We start from the raw sequence: 14534 nt of genomic DNA on the forward strand, positions 1-14534 counted from the left end.
CTGGTGAAAGATATTTTTCATTGCTGAAGAGTTTAAAATCTCCCATAAAATCATGTATTCTTCAAGGAAAATTATCACAATTTTCTGTTATGTTTAAATTCTGATATAACAAGAAATATTGATTATGATGATGTAATTGAGTTTTGGTGAAAATAAAATTAGGAAAAAAAAAAAAAAAACACTGAAAAATAAACAGGAAAAGATCTATTATAATACAACTTAAGTATCAATTTATGAATAAATAGAAAGTTTAGCTTGCTTTCTAGAAAACTGCCCGTTTTCTTAAGCTTCAAACTATAGCTTGCAGACCATCTTAAATTCTTTAAACTAAAATAATACTCCAAGCATTTTAGAATTCCATCGGCTTGTTTATTCTTTCAACTTAACAGCATATCTTACAAACATTGCCAGATTCCAGAAGGTTTACACTTGATCATCGGCTATTAACCAAAAAAATAAACGAAATAATGTTAACAAAATATGTTTATCAAAGAAAAAATCGTTTGCTTTTACTTTTTAATAATATTTTAACAAAATAAAAATAGTAGTTGTTATAAAATGTCTGAAAAGGAATCGTCTGCTAAATGTCTATTAACAGATTTAGATTATGATATTTACCGAACAGTAAGTTTTTTACATAATATTGATTTATCATGCAAAAATTGTCTCATAACAATATTGTATGTAATTGCAAAATTAAAGTTATATTACTGTATTATTTATTATCTCTCTCTGTTACATTGAATTTTTAATTATGCATGTTTTTCTTTATTTATTGTTATTATTTTGAGAGAATAGTAAATCTTGGTTAAAACTAAGTAATAAACATGTTAAAATTTGGTAGGTTTAAAAAATAAGCGTAATCATTCAAAGTCAATATAAATTATATTATTCTGTTTTTCTTACATAGTAATAATACAGCCTAGCATAATGTTGTGTAATTACTTTAAAAGAAAACATTATTTAGTGGTGTGGTATGATATGAAAAAATGATCAAAAGTACAAATATGTATTTACACAAATGATAGTTTTAGTCTCATTTTTCATACAATGTTCTGTAACAGTAAAAAACACTTTATTTCGATGTATCTATGAAGTAAGATGCAGAAATGTTTTAGTTGTTTTGAAAAAATATTTTTTTATGGATCTTTATTCAATTAATGGAAAGAAAATAATAAATCAGTTAAAATAACATTGCTTTTCAAAGAAAAAGATAACAAAAGTATGGAGCATTCCCCTCCTGCCTTTTCTTTTAAGTTTGCATGCAGTAATTAATCGAATATAAATATATATCCACCTTGGATGTAAAATTTATCTTTAATGCGTGTACATTAAAATTATCTTTTTACTGGAATTTAAATAATGAATCGGTCTGGATATTTTTCATTCTGTTAGAATAAATATTCGACCTTTAATGTCCAAATATTTATCATAATAAAATGAGGCTGATAAAATAATTACTTTTCTTAAATAGTGAAATTTGTTTTGTTTGTATGTAATAAATGCAAGAAATAATTAAATACTCCTACATATAAAAATAACTGTTGAGAAATTTGCATATTTTTCATTTTAAAAATGTACTAATATTTAATTTATGAGATTTAGGAGTTTCTCTTATAGACAAATGCTTAAGATAGTTGTAGAAAGCATTCTAATATAAATCTTGCCTTGGCACTTTGTCATATTGCATTTTAAATTCATTGGTTAAATCTGGTACTTCGACTTAAGACTAAGAGTGTTTTAAGTTTAAATGACATTTTGAATTAATTAACGAAAAGTACCATAGACAAGTTCTATGCACGGTTCTTCATTACTAAAGTAGTAAAAGCAGAGGGGGGAGGAGAGAAGTTTTTGCCTGGGGCCCCAGATAGGCTAAATCGGACCCTGATTGGGATTGGGAACATTTAATTTAAAGTAACACTAATTCTTGGTAAATTTGGTATAAAAATACTTTATAGCATAAAGGCAATGAATATTAATACATTGTTTTTTAATGCATCTCGTAATATAATAAACTAAATAAAGCCTAAAATAAGAAGTGCGATAAAGTCGCATACATGGTGTTCACTCTAATCATAGCCAGGTGGCTAATTTCTAAACTATTAGAAAAAGGCGAAAATATAAAAAATATGTGAAACGAGGTAAAGAATTATATGTTACTAGCCGCCTTTGGCGACCAGCCGGTTCGCCAATCTTAATGTTCGTTTAAATTTTAATAATTAAATAGGTTTAACCGGAGTTTAACCCCCTTCTTCGCCAAGTTGCGATAACGCACCAAAGCTGGCAATCTTTATTATGCACTATAATTGAACATCTGCTTCTTTGCTTTTGAACATTTCGCAAGGCCGTTGTTTGCGATTTTTAAAAATTTCGCCAAGCAGGGGATAAAACTTCGGTCGTACCATTAAACATTTTACGCAATTCCAACTTTAATAGATTCTTCAGCAAAATATTTTAAAACTTCAAATTTTGATAGTCATATAATTCACTCATAATATTATAAAGGCCTTCAGTTATTGCGTGATATATATCTCTCTAATTTTCTGTTACCCCTCGTAGAAATTATGCTTTAAATTACAGTGTAAATGATTAATCTGCAATTAATATAATATTTTTTACTGAAACAAAGCATTTTTTTTAATAATATGATTACTGATAATAGAGTCACTGCGCGTTTAAACTTTATGGTCACTAAAGAATATCTTTCTTAATTTATGTAATATCTCAAGAATTTGTCAACAAAAATTTCTCAGAATCATCATGAACAGATCGATTCATTAACAATGTTTAATTTTAAATGCATCAAACACTAAGAAAATAAAATGAATCGTTTAAAATAATCGGTCGAAAACAGGTTTAAAAAAATCTACTTAAAAAACGATGTACTTAAAACTATAAGCATATACAAAAAATATATAACTAACATAAATACATTTTACTTACAAAAGCATGCAACTAACCTAAAAATAATTTAAATCGTCCGTTGGTTGTCATGCCAACAATCAGAACAATGCGCATGCGTGGATTTTCTTCGCCAGTTACGTCAACGCAAATGCGTAAATTTTTCTACGCCAGTTGGGGTAACGCTATACAAATTAGACATTTTTAATTTCCTTTATTCTGTGTTATTTTAATTCAAAAGTACTTCAGAATGAATGTGAAACATGGATTAATTAACAATGTTTAATTTTAAATGCATAAAACATTAAGAAAATAAACAGAATCGTTTGAAATAATCCGTCGAAAAATGTTAACCCTAGCCTAATTACTGTTGGGAGAAAAAAACAACTGATGCCTTACTTATTTGGCGATGGGGAAAATGGAAGATTTTTTTGGCGGAAAAGTTGGCGTTGGGAAAAATGAAAGATTTTTTTGGCGGGAAAGTTAGTTTTTAATTAATAATGGACTACCCCTAACATTTAGGGGGATGAAAAATAGATGTTGGCCGATTCTCATAGATACCGGATAAGCACAAAAAATTTCATCAAAATCGGTCAAGCCGTTACGGAGGAGTATGGCAACGAAAACTGTGACACGAGAATTTTATATATTAGATTTCAATATTCAGCAGTAATATTAAAAGCAGTAATTATTAGTAACATTAAACAAGTAATTACATTAGTACATTAGTAATTACAGTAATATTTAAAAAAATGGACCAAAGTGAATTTTGTAAATATATTAGAATATTTTTTATACAAGTTAAAATTTCTCTCTTTTGTTAATAAAACTGACCATTGTTATGTTGTCTTGAATACTACTATTTTAGACAGTTTCAACAATCGATTCGAGGAAGGTTCGCCATTCAGTGGGTGGCGTTTTCTCTAGACACACCCATTGATTAAAAAAATATAAAGAAGAAAGATAAGAAAATTTTACCAAATATTTCTTATTCTACTGGCGGATTGTTTAAATTTAGATTTTGTAATTTTTTTCATTTACGGGTTTCGTGATTCAAACATGAAATATAATTCTTTGACATTTATAGTGTTTCTTCATTGGTAAATATATGCCCATCTCAAATGGTTTAGAATATTGGTTCATGATTAAATGCAGATTCTGTATATAAAATATAATAATTAAAATAGTTTTAGTTTGCTTATGGCCACACATCTCTTTAAAAAAGATCAATATTTTTTGCTTGAAACATTAAATATATAAATATAAATTTCCAAAAATAGCAGTTCCAAACTATGATTTTTTCTATCTAAACAGAAAAAAAAATGAAACAAAAGGAGGGGGGGGGGTATGACGCAATAACATACTCATTCATATTATATTGAAGAATGAAAAGCTGTTCGTAATTATTTTAAAAAAATAAGTAATGTAGATTCTTGCGAGCCGATTGGTTGCCATTTGTAAGTTAAAAAGCAATATGAGTTTTTATTAAAATCAATATTAAAGAAAGCGCGACAGACGAAAATAGGCATCATAGATTCCACTGAATTCTTTTTCTTAAAACAAGAATGAAATTTTTGCCAATATCTTTTGATAATTTTCCAGGCAAGAATAAGTAGCTGATGTACATTGAAATATCGTTTTACGCACTATATCGTGAAATCAACACGCAAACTAACAGACTTGCGTTTGAAAGAAAACAGTATTGTTTCTTTTAATCTCTGGAAATATAATCCTTGGTGGTGCAGAATTTATTGGTGGGCGTATCCTGATCCGAGCACCTTGTTTTTTTAATTTGAGTCTGATTGAGTTTAAAATGTTGATAGCTGTTTTTTTAAGTGAATTTTATTGGCTTAGCAGATGTAACTGTGGCAAAGCGAATGATGTTATAAACCTGCCCAATAAATTGTGAAGTTAAGGAGTGCTCTGACGAGTTGACCACTGGTCTTTTATCTCTGTAAGACAATTGCATGTACTGAAAAGAAAAAAACATGTAATAATGAATGCGTCTCAGATAAATTATAAGGTTGTAGTAAATAAAATTGTGTTGAATTCTGCATCCCCACTCCCTCTGCTGGTTATTGATATTGCTTCAATCGCATATTAAAAAACGTAATATAGAAAGATCTGACATATTTTGTTTCTAATCTCTCCTAATTTATCAAAACAAACTGGCCTGATATTGCATATTTCTTACTATTTCATCCCCGCTAACTTGTCTTAGCTACGCTGTATAATAATTTCTTTTACCAGAATCTTTCCACTTCTATGTTTTGTTTATAGTTTATTAATTAATTAATGCTAATCATAAATCCTTCTATGGTTAATAATATAACTTGAGCTTCGCTTTTAATATAATTAAAACCTTAATGCATAGGTATTTTTGTTTATAATAATGTTTCAAATGTATTTTGAATTCTTACAAACATACTTCAGAATATGTATGTGAATACGATTACTAAAGATGTACAATCTTTTCAAAAGCTATTAATCCTGTTGTACCAAAGGAAGTTTCCTAATGCCTGAAATTTAATTCATTAAAAAGAAAAAACATAATTTACAATTAACATTCTGCGCAGTGAAATGTTCCTGGTCTATTCAAGAAGCTTGAGTTAATTCGTTTTCTAATGGAGAAGAGTATATATATAAATTAATAAGAATTATGCGCATGAATTTATGTCCGTTCTTGCTAACAACAGCATTAACTGTTTCATCCCTTCATTCTTTCTCTATTTGGTTCTTTAGAAATCCAACTTTTCGTTAGATTGCAATTTAGCGTAACTTATAAACATCGCATGATTGTTTTGAGGGAATCCAACATCTTAATTAAATGCAAACAGCAGTGGCCGCATCCTGGAGTGTGCCGTGTAAAGATAATAAAAATTAATAGGCTCTGCAGCTGCTTGTTTGGTCGGTAGAGGGCGCTTTAAGTTACGCATCTGAGAACCATTGTGTTGGGAACTATTGGATTAAACTGCTCCACGAATTTATTCTGCCTCGTATTCCTTGTTTGTTTACTTAATTTATCTATGTACAGTTTTGAGTTCAGCAACCTTTTGAACTTTAAAGGCAATAGCAGTGCATTTTAAAGGCTTTAGGAAAATGTTGCCATTTTGTGAGATATTGGTAATTCCCAAAGGAAGTTACAAATGGTTTTTAAGTAGAACTTTTTTTTAATGTATATAAATGTAGTAGACCGTCATAATAGAGAATAAAAATGTGTTTTTTTAATGTTGCAACATTTATTAATAATTATACATATTGGTTGCTGTATCTTCTTAAGTTATATATTTCGTTTTCCATTATTAAATTAAATTTTATTTCTGTCATTTTTCTTTGGTTTTTCACCCCATCCGTATCATTTTATTTCATTTGCCAAGTTTCTATTTAATTCCGAAATTATTGATTTTATCATTTGCCATCTTAGAACTTCATAAATTCATATAACTTGATAATGTTTATAGGCTGGAGTACTATCTTAACTTGCAACATATTTAATTTTAAAATCACACAAGATGCTATAAAGGGCAGATTATCGGATCCAGAGCTACCGAATTAGACATTGATATCTTCTTGGATATTTCATATTCTTATTCCGTGCAATATTTATAATATGACAATTTAAACAATCTTTCTTCTTCCATGACCAAAATTTACCGAGTTATGAAGCCTTGAATTTCATTGCTTTAGGCCACAGAGCTGCCACCTAGAAAAAACGCCATGTATTGATTGGTAGATTTACATCGAAATATCAATGAAATTATCTAAAATCGTTTAAAATATTGATTAAGCTTTTTAATAGGGTCGTTTTTAATCACAGAAGTAGTTTCATATTTATTATTTTAGTGTGATTAGGTATTCTACAAAATACAATTAATATGTATGGAGAACTATATAAAAATGTAGGTTTCCTAATTTTTTTCTTCAGTATATTTATAAACAATATTATTTATTCTACCGTTTAAAGCGTTTTTCTTATCTCTAACGGTATAGATATTATCTATTCACTCTCGATTAAAGTGGACACTCAGTATAAAATATAAAAATTTAAGGGAAAAGTGTTTAGATATAATTTTAAATTTTTTCTACGACATTTGTATGTAAGAATTTTAAAAGGAAATAGTAAATTGTTAATTAATGATATAAAGGGAATGAAAACAAACTAATGGTAAATGGTAACTGAGAGAAATTTAAAAAAAATTTTTTTTTACCTTAAAAGAATACCAAACTTTATTGTATATGCCATATATGTGTTGATTAGAAATATGTATAGAACAAAGCATTAATCAGTATGGCCTAAAATTACTATAAGATTAGATATACCTAGCTATAACTGTTCTAGACAACTTTCCATTGATATTTCTCCAATAATATTAAAAGTGAATGAAGGAGAATGGAACCTCTAATCCGAAATTACATAGCATAGCATGATATAGCATATTTTAGACCTTATTCGTTTAACTTTATTTTAAAATTTACTGCTAATTAGATAAAATGTATTATGTAAATATAATCACATCTCACTCAAAATATTTTAAATATAAATCTATTAATTAAAACATTGAAAAATTTTGTGGAAAGTATATTTTTAAACATTTTTGAAAATTTAATTACAATTAGAGAAAAAAAATCATACGGAAATAAGACTGGTGTCACTAAAAAGGCCATATTTATGTATAATATATAAAGTATTATATAAAAAGTTTTTGTAAATAAGTTCCAAAATTGTTGATGAAAATATTAAAAGTATGATTAATCTTTTAATAAAAATATAATTAGAATTTATTTTAAAAAAACTCTTACTGAGCGTTCACAATCCAAGAAGTAACTATATGCACAATTTAGTAACTCTGGGTCTAACACTTAAGAGCTTTTTGAACGATTTGTTTCATCATGCATTTCGCATGTCGCAGATTTATAAATAGTATTTCAACTTATAAATATTATGATAGCATCTAAATAATAGTGACATATACTTTCAAATCCGCGAAGTGGTTCTTCAGTTTACATGTTTCAGATAACTTATGAATATTTTTTAATTAAAATCTTGATGCTTTTTATTTCTTGTTTTTATTTATTATCTTAGTTGGGAATTTTTTTTTTTTCATCCTTATATGACTTTATTAAGCAACAAAATGCTGTAACCTTTCTTACGCAAGCAAAAAAAATTTAACAATGCTCGTTTATATTTTTGGAATTAATTTTAACCTTTTCACGCCTCTCCTTAATTAAATCGTTAGGCCTGTCAAAATGATTTTGGTTTGAAAAAATTCTATACTAAGAATTCCCTTTCTGTTGGAGTATTTTCATTTTCTGCCCTTTCTTTGAGAAAAAGGTTACTTTTCTGAAAGTTTTTAATTAAATTGTATTCTGGTTTTTCAAGGATGTTTTGCCGTTCTGAAAGAACGCTTTAGAAAAGTGTGTTTTGGTTTTGTCTCTTCTCTTTGATTCGGTGACATTTCATTGGTCAGTTTTATTATTTTTTTCAAAACGAAATTAACGTGGGCAAAAAAATGCTGTACTAGGATGAGATTTTTTCTTATATCTTCGCAACACTTTTTTTTTTTACCAAATGGCGTCACATTGTGCGTCATCAACAAAAGGCCTTTTTTCCTCCTTTCGTGTTTTTTGTTCTTTTTGTATTAGTTTGTAGCTTACTAATTGAAAAATTAGTTTAACTTTAAAGGAGTGGATAGTTAATTGCGAATTTAAAGAAAGAAATTTTGTAATTTTCTTTATAAAATCTTTTATTTTATTATTCTTTCGATTATCGGTTTTGTTCTGAGTCTTCATCCACCATTCTAGTAATCTACTTAATCTTTGAAAATTTTTATTTAGCTTTCTTAAATCCACACTTAAAAAACAATTTGCACATGTAATATAAATGTGATGATTTTTTTTTTCCCTCTATCTATTAGTAATTGGCGAGTTTTACGACAGAATTACGTATTACCAGATGAATCTATATTTATATGTTAGGAGATCCCGTGAATCAACTGTTTGCTAGATCTAGTCACGCTCTTTTTTTTCTTTTTTTTTTTTATAAAGTTTATAATCCTCTTCCAAGCATAAATTAGTTTTCTGGTCCTTTATGCTAAAATAAATCCATACCATATTTCGAATAAGTGAAGTAAATTGTGTCCTTTCAATAGTAGAGTTTATATCGCTGACAAAGGCATAAGTTTGTATTATTATATGTTGTATTCATAAATTTTCCTCTTTTAATATGTGATTTTTCCGTGAGTAAACATATAATTCCACTAAATGTGTAATAAAGGATTCATTAAAAAGTTAATTTTAAAAGCGTCTTTTGTATTTGCATTGCTTTGCATAAATTTATTTTTTATAAGTATTTCTGTATAAAATTTATATATAATATATATATATTTGGTTTTTAATTTTTTTTAATAATTGATTGGCTTTTCATAAGATTTTTATGATAAGAGATAGAACAAAAATATGCCCTTATCTTTTTCATATGTTCCCTCATTAGAATTATTAATTTTCTTATAATGGAATATAATTTAAGAAACTTTCTAATTCGATTGTTTTTAAGCAACATTCATCCACTGTACTGGGAAATTTATGTTTCATAATAAGTAAAGAAAATTGAGTGCGTATTGTGTAAAAGTGATACTTTGATTAATGAAAAGTGCTTCCAAGTGTGAAAGTGGTCCAAAATGTTCATATAGAAGCGGTCAGACGCACATATATGGCCAGTTATTCAGTTTTCGTCATGTTTGAGGAGACTATGAATATTAATAAATTTATAATTCTTTTAAATTCATACAAAAATGAATTATAATTTTAAGATACAATATTTGAAAACGTATTTTGCGTCTTGATCGTGAGAGATTCTTGAACAATCATTAGAAACAAACAAAAGTTATACATCGTTTTATAGCTTATTTTACCAAACGAATTGTGCCAGAAGTCAAGCATCTAAATTTTTGACTAAATAGGCTGAAGCAACAAATTTTATTCAACAGTAAAAGTACGAGCGTTGTTTTATACAGATAAAAACAGTACGTTTTTAAAAAATTACCCTTTTCTTCCGATAAGCTTTCTTAAACTGTTTATTTTAATTAATATCAATGATTTAACTATTATAATAACGCGAAAATATTGATAAAATATCAAAATTATTTCAAAAAGTATCTTGCACTTGTTAGGGAAAAAAAGCAACTTTATGTTTTGGGCAATCTTTTGTTATTTACTCTGAATATTTCTTGTTTCAGGTCGAATCAAGAACACCGAACCCCTGTCATGGGAGAATGCCCCCAACCACATCCTGACCGTCGTGGCTTACGATTGCGGAATGAAGCGCTCCAAGCCAGCCACAGTCAACATCAAAGTGAACAGAGTCTGCAGGATTGGATGGAAAGGTAAAGCTACATCACATTTCGCGGTTGTTGCCATTATTGCTTCTCGTATCCTTAGAGAAAGTATTGTAATGATTTTTTTTTAATCGAATTCGAGATTTTGACGAATCTTTGCATTTTAGATCTCCTCGAGTTCGAAAAACACACTTTTTGGCATTATGTCTGTCTGTGGCAGAGGCATTCAAAAATGCTTTGAGCTAGACTAATGAAATTTGGTGTATGGTCTTTACACGAATTGTGTGGATTTAAACCTAATTTTGAGCAATATCCATTCAATTTGTCTGCTGAATGTAAATTAATGCGATGAGTTCAGAACAAAGATAGTTAAATGGATAAATCACTCCCGCTGCTTTTTTCAAACATGTTTTGTCAATAGCAAACAGTGAAGGGCTCTAAAAAATCTTGGATAGATTTCAAAATTGTTTTTCACCCATAAAGTATAGCAACAAAATATCATTAATTAGTCATACTAAACTCCTGAAGTCAATAAGAAATCCTTTGATTGCGCAGAAGTATATCCGAGTTCAAGCGCTTGAGGTGTTGTAAATTGAATAGCAACTTCGCTGCTTGAAATCCTGCAGATTACTACAAAGCATTTGATGCATACAATCATTTCACATCCTCACTTTAAAAAATTAAATTTTGAAAATCGCAAAATACGACTAAATGAAATGCTCCCATTAAATCAGCATTAGGCTATAGATACCGCCATCTATCGGATTCTGAGAAATAACTATGTTGTGAAATAAAACTTTTTAGGCAAAATTCTTATAAAAATGTTATTTAATTAGAATTTAATAGGAAAAAAATGAGAAATACAATTGTAAACCAGTTCATCGAGTTATTGCTTTTGATGAATATTATAAAAACCTTAATTAGTACTCCTAGTGGACATTTCCAATAGTTGTTATCCTAAAAATTTCTATTTTACGATTTACATGATTTTTTTTAAACCATGCTGCAACATAACTTTGTAATATGATCAAGATTTCTCGGACACGATGTATAATGGAGTCACTATATAATGTCACATATTTATTATCTCTCTAACTGCATGTTGTGTGACTACAGTTAAAAGATACGTAATGAAATTCAATGGCTCTTATTCGATGTGTATCACGTGAGCTTGAATTGTTTCTCCCCCATAATATTGATGCTTTCATTCATCTCGTTTACCTGATTTGAAAATTTGAAATATTGTAAACCTTTAACGACTTATTGAATAGTACTAGAACTGAATTCAATTTCTGTGATATTCTATAATTCTATTTGTCAAAGTATAATGGCGTAAGAACTGTTTGAACGAAAATACATTGGCATTTAAATTAATATTTAAATCGACCTATAAGAACGAAGCCTAGCAAATTATGAAATTCTAATTGGCTAACTTCAATTCTTTAATAAATTCCTTTATTTAGAAAAATTTTGAAACTTTCCGTTTCCGATAACTTTGATGCACTGGCGAAAGTGGAGGCGAACCATTATTTTCGATATTGACAGCTGGTATTCATCTTTGTCGATTGTAGGTTCAACTAAGATCTGGGGATTATATACTTGTCTACAATAATTATAAATTATATGTAACTAATTGCATTTTCTGTGATGAACTATGCAAAAATTTGTTAGACAAAAATGCGTAGAGGTATGCCATAAAATATTTTCCTATATCAATTGCTAAACATACTTAACTTTACTGATAAACTGTATTGATAGCGTGTAATCTTGTAATTTTTCGAGAAGCAGGAAATTATTTCTGAATTCTTTTGCTTCTTTTTCATTAGGGGTTCGGGAACGCATCGAGTACACTCCTGGCTCTGGCAGGAGGCCCTTGTTCCCTGAGGCTCGCCTGGAACTGTGCGATGTACCATGCAAATTGGAGAGAGTGGCTACTAAAGTCACCTTGGCCACTAGGCACATTGGTAAAGGATGCGACCGAGACACCTATTCTGTAGAATCACAAAGGAAATTATGCGGTAAGTAGACCTTTTCTTTTTTAAATCATCATCAAAACGACGGAAAAAGCATTGTCATCAACGGGATAGAGACTAGACACCCGTCACACAAACTAAAACACTTCGTTTAGTGGTTGTTTCATCAAAAAAAAAAAAAGTGTTCTATATGGGTCTTGGATAAACTTTCATCAATAAAAAAAAAAGTATTCTAATTAGAATTTGAATTTTCTTCAAGAAAAAAAAAGTTTGAATCGTAATTTTCTGTAATATGTTGCTTTCCTCCCTATGCACTCGTTGGAAATGGACAAATTTCGGAGGTTAGTAAAACCAATGCAGCAATTGTAGATTTTTATCTTCTAGGTCTGCATATTTCATCTAGACATCGATGCGAGAAATTGATTAAAATATTTTAGAAAGACTGGCATTTATTTTTGTGCATTCATCTAAGAATCATATGTATGACAGGAAGCAGGGGAAAAAATCGAGCAAAGTTGTTTGGGTTATAGTTAAATCATAAACATTAAACAAATTAAATTAATTTTTTTCATTAATGTGTTTGTTGTGCAGAATCTAAGCGTAGCCATCAAATTATCGCTAAAATCAATAATTTCATGTTTTATTTATAACAATATTTGCATTTCTAAAATGTAAGTAACGACATAAAAAATTGGAAAGTACTTCTGAAAATTTATATAATTGACGTTTACGCACAAAAATGATGCCTTCTGGAAATTATCTTTAAAAAATTACCCATTTTCTAAAAAACGCACTTTACAAGAAACACCACTAAAATTTTTTTAAACGAAGTCGAGGGGGGGGGCTCTGCACTTGAGATCTCAATGAAACTGTAGCATTTTAAGAAGGTCCTCATTAGCAAAACAGAAAAGAAACTATCTAACAGCCATGCGTCTCATTGGCAAAATGTTTCAATACTCAAACTACAAATTGCCCTTTGTTTTAGTGTAAAGTGTAAAATAGTTTTACACGTTCACTAGTTCACTAGAAAAATATCATCAGATTTCAACTTAGCGAGGTAATTAGTTATGGTGTAATGAAACAAAAGTTCATTTCAAAGCAATTCTAGAAAATTATTTCTATAAAAATTCTAGTTTATCGCACTTCTAGAAATTATGACAATTGATATTTCGATACTCAAACTACAAATTGCCATTTCTTTTATTGTAAAGTGTTTACACGTTCACTAATTGAAGAAAAGTATCATCATATTTCAACTTAGCGAAGTAATTATTTGTGGTGTAATGAAACAAATTTTTATTTCACCGGAATTCTAGAAAAGCATTTCTATAAAAATTCTAGTTTACCAGATTTCTATAAAAAGTTCTAATTTTTATAAATTCATTTTATGTCCTTTCTCTGTGATCGAAATTCTTCCAATTTCTTTTATCTTTTAGTTTTCAAAATTTATTTTCAACAAACTAAAATTCGATTAATAAATCTGCTAGTTCGTTTTTAAAAATGTTAGCAAACAAAAGATCATATTGAAAATTTGGTAAATTTTGAATAGAAAGAAGAAAAAAAATGTTAAATAGTAAAATTAGCATAATTCTCTGCATTATTTACGCTACATTTATTCGTAGCAATGCCCAGCATTAGTAGATACATGGCTCCAAAATGTGTTCACTTATCCAAAAGCATTATTATGTATATTCTCTGCATGTCTTCTTTCTCTCAAGATTATTTTGTCATATTTAATTCTTCCGTTTTTGAATCCGCCTATTCTTCCAAAATAGTAATAATAACTTTAAGCAGATCTTCTTTAAAATCTCCCCCAACGCTCTCTTTTGAAATTTATCTTTCTCCAACATTTTTACTGACTTGGAAAGTTTGCCTTTAATTAAAATGCTATTCCCGCTCGGCCGGTAATTTAATAAATTTCTAGAAAGGAGCAGATAACGCCATTACGGTATTTTCTTCAAACTTTCCTGTTGGGGGAGGGAAGTGAAGTGGCTGAGATTTTATGAAAAGAAAACACCTTCTCCCTCCCCAGAATTGCAATCTCCAAAATAACGCGCGCCAGGCATTTTTAGAGCAAAAGATTTTCGAAATTCGAATTAAGCACACTGGAAAGGCTGTTATCCACCTATTTTCAACCCCTTAATAAGCTCCGAAACTAATGCACTTTGATCGAGATTTTCTGGCTGCTCTTGCAAAAATGCGATTTTATTTTTCAAAAAAGACATGAATCGACGTTCGCCTGATTATTGGGCTCTTGCGGGCCGCTTTGAAGTTTTTGGGAAAGAGTTTTCAAGGGAAACGGTAGTTAGTTTGCGTTGTTAACGTA

At 29.1% G+C, this 14534-nt stretch overlaps 1 protein-coding gene across 1 annotated transcript in view; it reads left to right on the plus strand.

Annotated features, from left to right (window-relative positions):
* Nucleotides 1–14534, plus strand: part of LOC129987972 (calsyntenin-1-like) — a 240061-nt gene that overhangs the window by 188510 nt on the left and 37017 nt on the right. The window contains exons 5-6 of the mRNA XM_056096022.1: nucleotides 10137–10283; nucleotides 12062–12253. Coding sequence (XP_055951997.1) covers nucleotides 10137–10283; nucleotides 12062–12253 — 339 coding nt within the window. The remainder of the gene's footprint in view (nucleotides 1–10136; nucleotides 10284–12061; nucleotides 12254–14534) is intronic.

Source organism: Argiope bruennichi, chromosome 10 (genome assembly GCF_947563725.1).
Source record: "Argiope bruennichi chromosome 10, qqArgBrue1.1, whole genome shotgun sequence".
In the NCBI taxonomy this organism is placed as follows: domain Eukaryota; kingdom Metazoa; phylum Arthropoda; class Arachnida; order Araneae; family Araneidae; genus Argiope; species Argiope bruennichi.